At 46.7% G+C, this 12,973-nt stretch overlaps 1 protein-coding gene and 1 long non-coding RNA gene across 15 annotated transcripts in view; one reads left to right on the top strand and one right to left on the bottom strand.

Moving 5' to 3' along the window:
* SYNE1 (spectrin repeat containing nuclear envelope protein 1) overlaps positions 1–12,973 on the bottom strand; it is a 965,679-nt gene that overhangs the window by 520,376 nt on the left and 432,330 nt on the right. For all 14 annotated transcript variants that reach the window (XM_063917854.1, XM_063917860.1, XM_063917859.1 and 11 more), the window contains one exon: positions 2,233–2,341. In XM_063917854.1, coding sequence (XP_063773924.1) covers positions 2,233–2,341 — 109 coding nt within the window. The remainder of the gene's footprint in view (positions 1–2,232; positions 2,342–12,973) is intronic.
* LOC134910151 (uncharacterized) overlaps positions 1–12,973 on the top strand; it is a 107,267-nt gene that overhangs the window by 42,807 nt on the left and 51,487 nt on the right. The window lies entirely within an intron of this gene.

The raw sequence follows: 12,973 nt of genomic DNA, 5'->3' as shown, positions 1-12,973 counted from the left end.
TTGCCCAAGGGCCCCAGGAGTTTAAGGGCCCTAGGCTGATATCTGAGGGTCCCCTCTTTCCAGGGGTACCAGATTTTTGAAAATCGGCCCTTGGGAACCGGAGTTATCTGACTTGAAACCAGTGGTCCCCATCCAAGCCTGTTAATTGCTCTTCCTTGCCAGATATCTTGGGTTCTGTCTGACTTAGAGTTTTTCTGAGGGCATAATCCAAAAGCTGTGGCTCTCCCCTTTCAGTGGACACTGGCAGCTTGTCTCTTCTGTGCCCAGAACCAGAGATATCAGCCTTCAAGCATATGGTCCCTGCTCCAGCTCCACACGCCTAACATGCAGTTTTAGATTTTCGTTGGTGAATTGCTCTGGCTCCTGAACTCTGATCCCCAAGTCCCCAGAACCTCCTGAAAGGCGGGACTCTCTAGTTTTTTATCCCATTCAAAGCTAAGAAATACATTTTCAGGAACTTGAGATATCTGCAGTCAAGCAAGCTGCCCTCCCACCGGAAAATGAAAACTATTAAGCCCACTCCACTATCCACCCCTCCCCTACGTATTAAACACCCCCTACCTCCCTGGAAGTCATGTACTGGGGCTTCTTCATTCAGCCCAATGCCCCATCTGTGTAGTGAAGGTGAAATTAGCAGAAATTACTGCTCCAGGTCCTACATGCTGAGCGGAAGATAGAACACCTCCTACCGCCCGCGGGACATCAACGCTGACGCTGATAGCATCCCCACCCCTACCTCTGAAGGATTGGTAGGGGGCCCAGCGCATTGCTGTGCCCAGGGGCCTACACTTCTGTTAAGACGGCCCTGGCTAAGAAGTGTCTATTCGCAATTGTGCTAATCTTTCGTTCGCAATTTTGATAAGCTAAGATTCACTCCCAGTAGGCGGCGGCTTAGCGTGTGCAAAGCTGCTAAAAGCAGCTTGCGAGCGAACAACTCGGAATGAGGGCCTTAGTTAGCAATTGGGCAAAACCATGTGCACTGCAGGGGGGACAGATATAACATGTGCAGAGAGAGTTAGATTTGGGTGGGGTGTGTTCAATCTGCAATCTAATTTGCAGTGTAAAAATAAAGCAGACAGTATTTACCCTGCACAGAAACAACATAACCCACCCAAATCTAACTCTCTCTGCACATGTTATATCTGCAGTGCACATGGGGGGTCATTCCGACCCGTTCGCACGCAGCGGTTTATCGCTGTGGTGCAAACGGGTTCGGAATGCGCGGCGGCCACATTGCACGTGCGCGACGTTGCCTGGCGACAGAGGTCACCGGGTTATGACGCGTCCAAAGAACAAAGTGGTCGCAGAGCGGACCGCTGAGAAGATTGACAGGAAGAAGGCGGTCCTGGGCGTCTCCACGGCGTTGGCGGCCGTTTTCGGGGAGTGGATTGAAAAACGCAGGCGTGCCCAGACCAACGGAGGGCGGATGTCTGACGTCAGAAGCAGCTTCAGCATCGCAGGGAGCATCGCACAGGGTAAGTATGTCCAGGGCTACTCTGAAACTGCTTGAATTTTTTTTAGCTTAGCAGGGCTGCACAAGCGATCGGAGCCCTTCTAAGCTAAATTACACTCCCCCATAGACATGGACTGTTGATCGCAGCAGCAGCTAAAAGTTGCTGGCTGCGATCAACTCGGAATGAGGGCCATGGTTTTGTCCAACTGCTAACAAATTTGCTGCTGCGATCAGATCTGAATTACCCCACCATGTCATTTCTAGAAAGGCTGGAGTTGAAAGGATGAGGAATAATTAATAATTTGCAGATGTCAATTTAATTGTTATGCAGAGGTGCATCTACTGTACGTCTGTACATGAACTGCTGTGTTAAATGTCACTGTAAATGGTTTCACTCAGTTTTTCATCAAGCAACATATAATAAAGCATGGAAAATGGGCCAAAAGCATATAACTACAAATAATCCTAAATGTTCTAAAAGTTTGTGGGGTTAGTTATCAAAGCTTGCGAGAGATAAAACTGTGAGAGATAAATTACCAATCAATAAGCCTCTGTTATATTTCAAACACAGCCTGTAAAATGTAAGGTAGAAGCTGATTAGTTAGTACTTTACCTCTCACAATTGTATCTGTCTCAGAACTTTGATAAATACCCCCCTATATGATCCTTACAATTATTCCAACACAAATCTGCTAGTGAAAAACCTTGTTGCAAGTGTAATAATTCTAGAAAACAAACACGGTAAGAAATAACACAAAATCATAGAGAAAACATGTCACCTGTACTGAAGCTTTTAATTGTCCATACTTTGTAACATCTGTGATCCCACTTTTAATTTGCTTCAATTGCTTGCCCTTTGCCACAAGCCAGTCTGCCAAACCATTCAATCTGTTATGTCAGTGAGAGAGGATATAGAAGAAGAAAAAAAAAACACTTGAATTTACACACAGAAAAATGTGCATTGCTATATTGTATAATTTTGATCTTTGAGAAATATAACTGGAATCATTAAGTAGAATACATAAAATATAACTTTTAATTGGTATTGTTAAAAAGCCTGTAACTGTGAAATATTAAAAACCAACATACAATGACAAAATAAAGTGTGACATATATTGTAAAAAATACACACTATACTCAGAGTATCGTGCACTGCCAATAAGTGTAATTATGGGTACTGTGACCTCTCTTATTGCAATGTGTTATGCTTCTTTCTTTCTAAATAAAGACTTACTACACTCCTTATATCTCAATGATTAGTTTCTTGTTTTAGTTTCCTCCAAATCACTTTTTCAGACAAGTCTATAAATATTAGTGTATCTCTGATTATTTTCAGTTGATTAGTGTTGGATATTCAATCTTCAGTGGCTATAACACTGACCTGCACCCTTATCAGCCACAATATTAATGCTGTATAATGCTCTTATATTATAGTAATTGTCATGTCCTATAACACTTTGGTTTCTTGTAATGGTTATCATTTATTGTAGAAGGCTACCAAAGGGAATTCACCACAATACCCTTGCAGATTTGAGTACTGTTTTATTGAAATAAACAAATTTCCTCAGCCGAGGATGTAAGGCTTGAATAAATTTAATTATCTGAAAAATTGATTATACAAGTATATGTATTGCCACTATGTAACTACAACACTTATATGTCTGGATACTGATATAAGATTAATCTATTAGGAATAGCTGCAAAATAACTGGATGCTTGGTGACATAAGAGGGAGCAACCTCTGAGTATATGCTTGTAGCTGCTTTATAGTTATTCTTACTATCAGCCACACAGCTATATACAATTAAATTATAGATATGGTCAGTAAAAGCTTTTCTCTAACGTCCTAGTGGATGCTGGGGACTCGGTCAGGACCATGGGGAATAGCGGGCTCCGCAGGAGACAGGGCACATCTAAAAAAGCTTTTAGGTCACATGGTGTGTACTGGCTCCTCCCCCTATGACCCTCCTCCAAGCCTCAGTTAGGTTTTTGTGCCCGTCCGAGAGGGTGCAATCTAGGTGGCTCTCTTAAAGAGCTGTTTAGAAAAGTTTTTTTTTAGGTTTCTAATCAGTGATTCCTGCTGGCGACAGGATCACTGCAACGAGGGACTTAGGGGAGAGACTTGCAACTCACCTGCGTGCAGGAGGATTGAAGTCTTAGGCTACTGGACACTGAGCTCCAGAGGGAGTCGGAACACAGGTCAGCCTGGGGTTCGTCCCGGAGCCGCGCCGCCGATCCCCCTTACAGACGCTGAAGAACGGCAGAACGGAGGTCCGGAAACAGGCGGCAGAAGACTCCTCAGTCTTCATGAAGGTAGCGCACAGCACTGCAGCTGTGCGCCATTGTTGCTACACGGCTCACTGATCTCGGTCACGGAGGGTGCAGGGCGCTGCTGGGGGCGCCCTGGGCAGCAATATAGATTACCTTAGAGGCAAATAAATACATCACATATAGCCATTAAGGCTATATGTATGTATTTAACCCAGGCCAGTTTTCCTAATAACCGGGAGAAAAGCCCGCCGTGAAAGGGGCGGAGCTTATTCTCCTCAGCACTCAGCGCCATTTTCCTGACCAGCTCCGCTGGTGAGGAAGGCTCCCACTCTCCCCTGCACTACAGAAACAGGGTTAAAGAGAAGGGGGGCATAAATTGGCGATATAATTATATATTAAGAGCCCATATATAGAAACAACACCTTCTAGGGTTGTTATATACATTATGGCGCTTTTGGTGTGTGCTGGCAAACTCTCCCTCTGTCTCCCCAAAGGGCTAGTGGGTCCTGTCCTCTATCAGAGCATTCCCTGTATGTGTGTGCTGTAGGTCGGTACGTGTGTGTCGACATGTATGAGGAAAATGTTGGTGAGGAGACGGAGAAAATTGCCTGTAATGGTGATGTCACTCTCTAGGGAGTCGACACCAGAATGGATGGCTTACTTATGGAATTACGTGATAATGTCAACACGCTGCAAGCCGGTTGACGACATGAGACAGCCGGCGGACAAATTAGTATCGGTCCAGGCGTCTCAGACACCGTCAGGGGCTTGTAAAAACGCCCATTTACCTCAGTCGGTCGACAGACACTGACACGGACACTGACCCCAGTGTCGACGGTGAAGAAACAAACGTATTTTTCCTTTAGGGCCACAAGTTACATGTTAAGGGCAATGAAGGAGGTGTTACGTATTTCTGATACCACAAGTACCACAAATAAGGGTATTTTGTAGGGTGGGAATAAACTACTTGTAGTTTTGCCTGAATCAGATAAATTAAATGAAGTGTCCAGAGAACAGTTGGAGGTCGGAGTAGCACTATCTTAAGTAGTTCTACGACAGCACGAGTGGATTCTAAATATTCCAAAATCGCAGCTTTTTCCGACGACACGTCTACTGTTCCTAGGGAAGATTCTGGACACAGTCCAGAAAAACGTGTTTCTCCCAGTGGAGAAAACCAGGGAGTTATCCGAGCTAATCGGGATCCTCCTAAAACCAGGAAAAGTGTCAGTGCATCATTGCACAAGAGTCCTGGTAAAAATGGTGGCTTATTACGAAGCAATTCCATTCGGCAGATTTCCCGCAAGAACTCTTCAGTGGGATCTGCTGGACAAATGGTCCGGATCGCATCCTCAGATGCATCAGCGGATAACCCTATATCCAAGGAAAAGGGTGTCTCTCCTGTGGTGATTACAGAGTGCTCATCTTCTAGAGGGCCGCAGATTCGGCATTCAGGATTGGATGCCGGTGACCACGGAGGCCAGCCTGAGAGGCTGGGGAACAGTCACACAGGGAAAAAATTTCCAGGGAAGTGTGATTAAGTCTGGAGAATTCTCTCCGCATAAATAAGCTTAGAGCAATTTTATAATGCTCTAAACTTAGCTAGACCTCTGCTTCAAGGTCAGCCGGTATTGATCCAGTGGGATAACATCACGGCAGTCGCCCACGTAAACAGAAGGGCGGCACAAGAAGCAGGAGGGCAGTGAAAACTGCAAGGATTTTTCGCTAGGCGGAAAATCATGTGATAGCACTGTCAGCAGTGTTCTTTCCGGGAGTGGACGACTGGGAAGCAGACTTCCTCAGCAGGCATGACCTCCACCCGGGAGAGTGGAAACTTCATAGGGAAGTTTTTCAACATGATTGTGGACCGTTGGCAAAGACCAAAGGTGGACATGATGGCGTCCCGCCCGAACAAAAAACGGGACAGGTATTCCGCCAGGTCATGAGACCTTCAGGCGATAGCTGTGGATGTTCTGGTAACACCGTGGGTGTACCAGTCTGTGTATGTGTTCCCTCCTCTGTTTCTCATAACCAGGGTATTGAGAATTATAAGACATAGAGGAGTATGAACTATACTAGTGGCTCCGGATTGGCCAAGAGGGACTTGGTACCCGGAACTTCAAGAAATGCTCACAGAGGACTAAGGGCCTGGGGAGCTAAGAAGGGACTTGATTCAGCAAGTACCATGTCTATTCCAAGACTTACCGCGGCTGCGTTTGACGGCATGGCGGTTGAATGCCGGATCCTGAGGGGAAAAGGCATTCCATAAGAGGTCATACCTACCCTGGTCAAAGCCAGGAAGGAGGTGACCGCACAACGTCATCACCACATGTGGTGAAAATATGTTGCGTGGGTGAGGCCAGGAAGGCTCCACGACGGAAATTCAACTAGGTCGATTTCTACACTTCCTGAAAACAGGAGTGTTTTGGACCTCAAATTGGGGTTCATTAACATTTAAATTTCGGCCCTGTAGATTTTCTTCCAGAAAGAATTGACTTCAGTTCCTGAAGTCCAGATTGTAAAGGATGTATTGCATATACAGCTTTTTTGTGCCCCTAGGGGCACCGTGAGATCTCAACATAGTGTTGGGATTTCTTAAAATCATATTGGTTTGAACCGCTCAAATCTGTGGATTTGAAATATCTCACATGGAAAGTGACCATGCTGTTGACAAATATCTCACATGGGAAGTGACCATGTTGTTAGCCCTGGCCTCGGCCAGGCGATTGTCAGAATGGGCGGCTTTGTCTTACAAAAGCCCATATTAAAATTTTCCATTTGAACAGGACAGAACTGGGACTCGTCTCCAGTTTCTTCATAAAGGGGTGTCAGCGTTTTCACCTGAAACAACCTCTTGTGGTGCCTGCGGCTACTAGGGACTTGGAGGACTCCAAGTTACTAGACGTGGTCAGGGCCCTAAAAATATATATATATATATATATATATAGTTAGGACGGCTGGAGTCAGAAAGTCTGACTTGCTGTTTATACTGTATACACCCAACAAGCTGGGTGCTCATGCTTCTAAGCAGTCTATTGCACGCTGGATTTGTAGTACAATTCAGCTTGCACATTCTGTGGCAGGCCTGCCACAGACGAAATATGTAGATGCCCATTCCACAAGGAAGGTGGGCTCATCCTGGGCGGCTGCCCGAGGAGTCTCGGCATTACAACTTTGCCGAGCAGCTACGTGGTCAGGGGAGAACACGTTTGTAAAATTTTACAAATTTTGATACTCTGGCTAAGGAGGACCTGGAGTTCTCTCATTCGGTGCTGCAGAGTCATCCGCACTCTCCCGCCCGTTTGGGAGCTTTGGTATAATCCCCATGGTCCTGACGGAGTCCCCAGCATCCACTAGGACGTTAGAGAAAATAAGAATTTACTTACCGATAATTCTATTTCTCGTAGTCCGTAGTGGATGCTGGGCGCCCATCCCAAGTGCGGATTGTCTGCAATGCTTGTACATAGTTATTGTTACAAAAATCGGGTTATTACTATTGTTGTGAGCCATCTTTTCGGAGGCTACTTCGTTTTGTTATCATACTGTTAACTGGGTTCAGATCACAAGTTGTACGGTGTGATTGGTGTGGCTGGTATGAGTCTTACCCGGGATTCAAGATCCTTCCTTATTGTGTACGCTCGTCCGGGCACAGTACCTAACTGAGGCTTGGAGGAGGGTCATAGGGGGAGGAGCCAGTACACACCATGTGACCTAAAAGCTTTTTTAGATGTGCCCTGTCTCCTGCGGAGCCCGCTATTCCCCATGGTCCTGACGGAGTCCCCAGCATCCACTACGGACTACGAGAAATAGAATTATCGGTAAGTAAATTCTTATTTCCCTTTAGTTAGAAGGAACCCTGGCTGTGAGTATTATGCTACTGTTTGAAACTTAAACAAGTAACAAGCATGTTGCCACTGTACACAAAATATCTAACCCCTGGTATTCACACCAAGTTGTTACACAGTTGCTCTTTATATGTTTCTAATAGTCAATGAAAAGCTGCAGCACTTATGTATCCAGATACAAGTGTATGGTTAAACTCAAATCCATCCTTTGTAGATAGCTGTAAAATGGTTATATACTCAATATCATGAAGGAGCATAAATTGTAAGCTTGTAGCTGATACACTGTTATTTATAGTATCAGGCACACACCTGTATCAATTTCACTAATAAGTGTGGTCAGTGAAAGCCTTCCATTCAAGTGGAGGAAGCCATAACTGTGTATAAGGTATTAATGTTTAGCTGCAGTGTACTCCTATGCTGCACCATAAGCACCTATGTATACAGCATTAGAGATATGTCAGACATTGGGTCTTGCTACAACATTATCATGATATTTCATGTTTAGCTGTTAGGCTGCCTAGCATTAACTTCATTCAGCGTCACGTCCCATAGTCTGAATCCTATACTGATCTCTCTATATTCAGGAGTGTATTTCCTTTCTAAATTACTGATAGACGCCAACACATTCTATTTGCATGCACAATTTATTAAACTCCGGTATAGTGTGAACCGCCGATGCGCGTTTCACAGATAGTTTTTTCAGGGCTAACCAGAAGGTTTCCAGTAACCCGAATTTCACAGTTTAGCCGCACCAATCACGGGACAGTTTCTACGTCACGTGACTTATTCATCCAATCGTGGTGGACCACTCGGGGATATAGTGAATAATCACTATATCCCCGATTGGTCCAGCTGTACCACGGGACCAGAGGAAGGAGACCACACTGAGAGACACGAAAATAACATTACTCTTGTCCCTAGTAAACACTATTTAAGCTCCGTGATAGGCCGGGACGCACCACCTGTTTGGACTTACTCCGTCTAAACACTCACAAGAGGGAGCCGCACCACGATTGGATGAATAAGTCACGTGACGTAGAAATGTTATGAAATAGCATGATAATATTGTAGCAAGACCCAATGTCTGACATATCTCTAATGCTGTATACATAGGTGCTTATGGTGCAGCATAGGAGTACACTGCAGCTAAACATTAATACCTTATACACAGTTATGGCTTCCTCCACTTGAATGGAAGGCTTTCACTGACCACACTTATTAGTGAATTTGATACAGGTGTGTGTCTGATACTATAAATAACAGTGTATCAGCTACAAGCTTACAATTTATGCTCCTTCATGATATTGAGTATTTAACCATTTCTCTGATGTCCTAGTGGATGCTGGGCACTCTGTAAGGACCATGGGGAATAGACGGGCTCCGCAGGAGACTGGGCACTCTAAAAGAAAGATTAGGTACTATCTGGTGTGCACTGGCTCCTCCCACTATGACCCTCCTCCAGACCTCAGTTAGATTTCTGTGCCCGGCCGAGCTGGATGCACACTAGGGGCTCTCCTGAGCTTCTAGAGAGAAAGTTTATTTTAGGTTTTTTATTTTACAGTGAGACCTGCTGGCAACAGGCTCACTGCATCGAGGTACTAAGGGGAGAAGAAGCGAACCTACCTGCTTGCAGCTAGCTTGGGCTTCTTAGGCTACTGGACACCATTAGCTCCAGAGGGATCGACCGCATGGAACTGGCCTTGGTGTTCGTTCCCGGAGCCGCGCCGCCGTCCCCCTTACAGAGCCAGAAGCAAGAAGAGGTCCGGAAAATCGGCGGCAGAAGACTTCGGTCTTCACCAAGGTCGTGCGCAGCACTGCAGCTGTGCGCCATTGCTCCTCATGCACACTTCACACTCCGGTCACTGAGGGTGCAGGGCGCTGGGGGGGGGGGGGGGGCGCCCTGAGGGCAATATATGACACCTTGGCTGGCAAATCTACATCATATATAGTCCTAGAGGCTATATAGATGTAAAATTACCCCTGCCAGTATTCCAGAAAAAGCAGGAGAAAGCCAGTTGAAAAAGGGGCGGGGCTTCTCCCTCAGCACACTGGCGCCATTTTCTCTTCACAGTGCAGCTGGAAGACAGCTTCCCAGGCTCTCCCCTGTAGTTTTCAGGCTCAAAGGGTTAAAAAGAGAGGGGGGGCACAAAATGTAGGCGCAATATTGTATATACAAGCAGCTATTGGGAAAAATTCACTCAATATAGTGTTAATCCCAAAATTATATAGCGCTCTGGTGTGTGCTGGCATACTCTCTCTCTGTCTCCCCAAAGGGCTGTGTGGGGTCCTGTCCTCAGTCAGAGCATTCCCTGTGTGTGTGTGCGGTGTGTCGGTACGGCTGTGTCGACACGTTTGATGAGGAGGCTTATGTGATGGCAGAGCAGATGCCGATAAATGTGATGTCGCCCCCTGTGGGGCCGACACCAGAGTGGATGGATAGGTGGAAGGTATAAATCGACAGTGTCAACTCCTTACATAAAAGGCTGGATGACGTAACAGCTATGGGACAGCCGGCTTCTCAGCCCGCGCCTGCCCAGGCGTCTCAAAGGCCATCAGGGGCTCAAAAACGCCCGCTCCCTCAGATGGCAGACACAGATGTCGACACGGAGTCTGACTCCAGTGTCGACGAGGTTGAGACATATACACAATCCACTAGGAACATCCGTTACATGATCCCGGCAATAAAAAATGTGTTACACATTTCTGACATTAACCCAAGTACCACTAAAAAAGGGTTTTATGTTTGGGGAGAAAAAGCAGGCAGTGTTTTGTTCCACCATCAAATGAGTGAATGAAGTGTGAAAAAGCGTGGGTTCCCCCGATAAGAAACTGGTAATTTCTAAAAAGTTACTGATGGCGTACCCTTTCCCGCCAGAGGATAAGTTACGCTGGGAGATATCCCCTAGGGTGGATAAGGCGCTCACACGTTTGTCAAAAAAGGTGGCACTGCCGTCTTAGGATACGGCCACTTTGAAGGTACCTGCTGATAAAAAGCAGGAGGCTATCCTGAAGTCTGTATTTACACACTCAGGTACTAGACAGACCTGCAGATAGTGCTGCTGCAGCGTGGTCTGTAATCCTGTCAAACAGGGATACTATTTTGCGAACATAAGACGTCGTCTTATATATGAGGGATGCACAGAGGGATATTTTGCCGGCTGGCATCCAGAATTAATGTAATGTCCATTCTGTCAGGAGGGTATTAGAGACCCGACACTGGACAGGTGATGCTGACTTTAAAAGGCACATAGAGCCTTATAAGGGTGAGGAATTGTTTGGGGATGGTCTCTGGGACCTCGTATCCACAGCAACAGCTGGGAAGAAATTTTTTTACCTCAGGTTTCCTCACAGCCTAAGAAAGCACTGTATTATGAGGTACAGTCCTTTCGGCTTCAGAAAAGCAAGCGGGTCAAAGGCGCTTCCTTTCTGCACAGAGACGAGGGAAGAGGGAAAAAGCTGCACCAGTCAGCCAGTTCCCAGAATCAAAATTCTTCCCCCGCTTCCTCTGAGTCCACCGCATGACGCGGGGGCTCCACAGGCGTAGCCAGGTATGGTGGGGGGCCACCTCAAAAATTTCAGCGATCAGTGGGCTCGCTCACAGGTGGATCCCTGGATCCTTCAAGTAGTATCTCAGGGGTACAAGCTGGAATTCGAGGCGTCTCCCCCCCGCCGTTTCCTCAAATCTGCCTTGCCGACAACTCCCTCAGGCAGGGAGGCTGTGCTAGAGGCAATTCACAAGCTGTAATCCCAGCAGGTGATAGTCAAGGTGCCCCTACTTCAACAAGGACGGGGTTACTATTCCACACTGTTTGTGGTACCGAAACCGGACGGTTCGGTGAGACCCATTTTAAATTTGAAATCCTTGAACACATACATAAAAAAATTCAAGTTCAAGATGGAATCGCTCAGGGCGGTTATTGCAAGCCTGGAGGAGGGGGATTACATGGTATCCCTGGACATCAAGGATGCTTACCTACATGTCCCCATTTACCATCCTGACCAGGAGTACCTCAGATTTGTGGTACAGGATTGCCATTACCAATTCCAAACACTGCCGTTTGGACTGTCCACGGCACCGAGGGTCTTTACCAAGGTAATGGCAGAATTGATGATACTCCTTCGAAAAAAGGGAGTTTTAATTATCCCGTACTTGGGACGATCTCCTTATAAAGGCGAGGTCCAAGGAGCAGTTGTTGGTCGGAGTAGCACTATCTCGGGAAGTGCTACAACAGCACGGATGGATTCTATACATTCCAAAGTCACAGCTGGTTCCTACCACACGCCTACTGTTCCTGGGGATGGTTCTGGACACAGAACAGAAAAAAGTGTTTCTCCCGCAGGAGAAAGCCAAGGAGCTGTCATCTCTAGTCAGAGACCTCCTGAAACCAAAACAGGTATCGGTGCATCACTGCACACGAGTCCTGGGAAAAATGGTAGCTTCTTATGAAGCAAAATTCCATTCGGCAGGTTCCATGCAAGAACCTTTCAGTGGGACCTCTTGGACAAGTGGTCGGGATCGCATCTTCAGATGCATCGGCTGATAACCCTGTCTCCAAGGACCAGGGTATCTCTACTGTGGTGGCTGCAGAGTGCTCATCTTCAATAGGGCCGCAGATTCGGCATACAGGACTGGGTCCTGGTAACCACGGATGCCAGCCTTCGAGGCTGGGGGGCAGTCACACAGGGAAGAAATTTCCAAGGACTTTGGTCAAGTCAGGAGTCGTCCCTACACATAAATATTCTGGAACTGAGGGCCATTTACAATGCCCTAAGTCTGGCAAGGCCTCTGCTTCAAAACCAGCCGGTACTGATCCAATCAGACAACATCACGGCAGTCGCCCATGTAAACCGACAGGGCGGCACAAGAAGCAAGATGGCGATGGCAGAAGCCACAAGGATTCTCCGATGGGCGGAAAATCACGTCTTAGCACTGTCAGCAGTGTTCATTCCGGGAGTGGACAACTGGGAAGCAGACTTCCTCAGCAGACACGACCTACACCCGGGAGAGTGGGCACTTCATCCAGAAGTCTTCCAACTGTTGGTAAACCGTTGGGAAAGGCCACAGGTGGACATGATGGCGTCCCGCCTAAACAAAAAACTAGATATTGCGCCAGGTCAAAGGACCCTCAGGCAATAGCTGTGGACGCTCTAGTGACTCCGTGGGTGTACCAATCGGTTTATGTATTCCCTCCTCTGCCTCTCATACCAAAGGTACTGAGAATAATAAGAAAACGAGGAGTAAGAACGATACTCGTGGTTCCGGATGGACCAAGAAGAGCTTGGTACCCAGAACTTCAAGAAATGATATCAGAGGACCCATGGCTTCTACCGCTCAGACAGGATCTGCTACAGCAGGGGCCCTGTCTGTTCCAAGACTTACCGTGGCTGCGTTTGACGGCATGGCGGT

The sequence above is a fragment of the Pseudophryne corroboree genome, chromosome 4, assembly GCF_028390025.1.
Source record: "Pseudophryne corroboree isolate aPseCor3 chromosome 4, aPseCor3.hap2, whole genome shotgun sequence".
NCBI classification, from domain to species: Eukaryota; Metazoa; Chordata; class Amphibia; order Anura; family Myobatrachidae; genus Pseudophryne; species Pseudophryne corroboree.
Note: the sequence above shows the minus strand (reverse complement) of the source record. Positions and strands in the feature narration are given on the sequence as shown.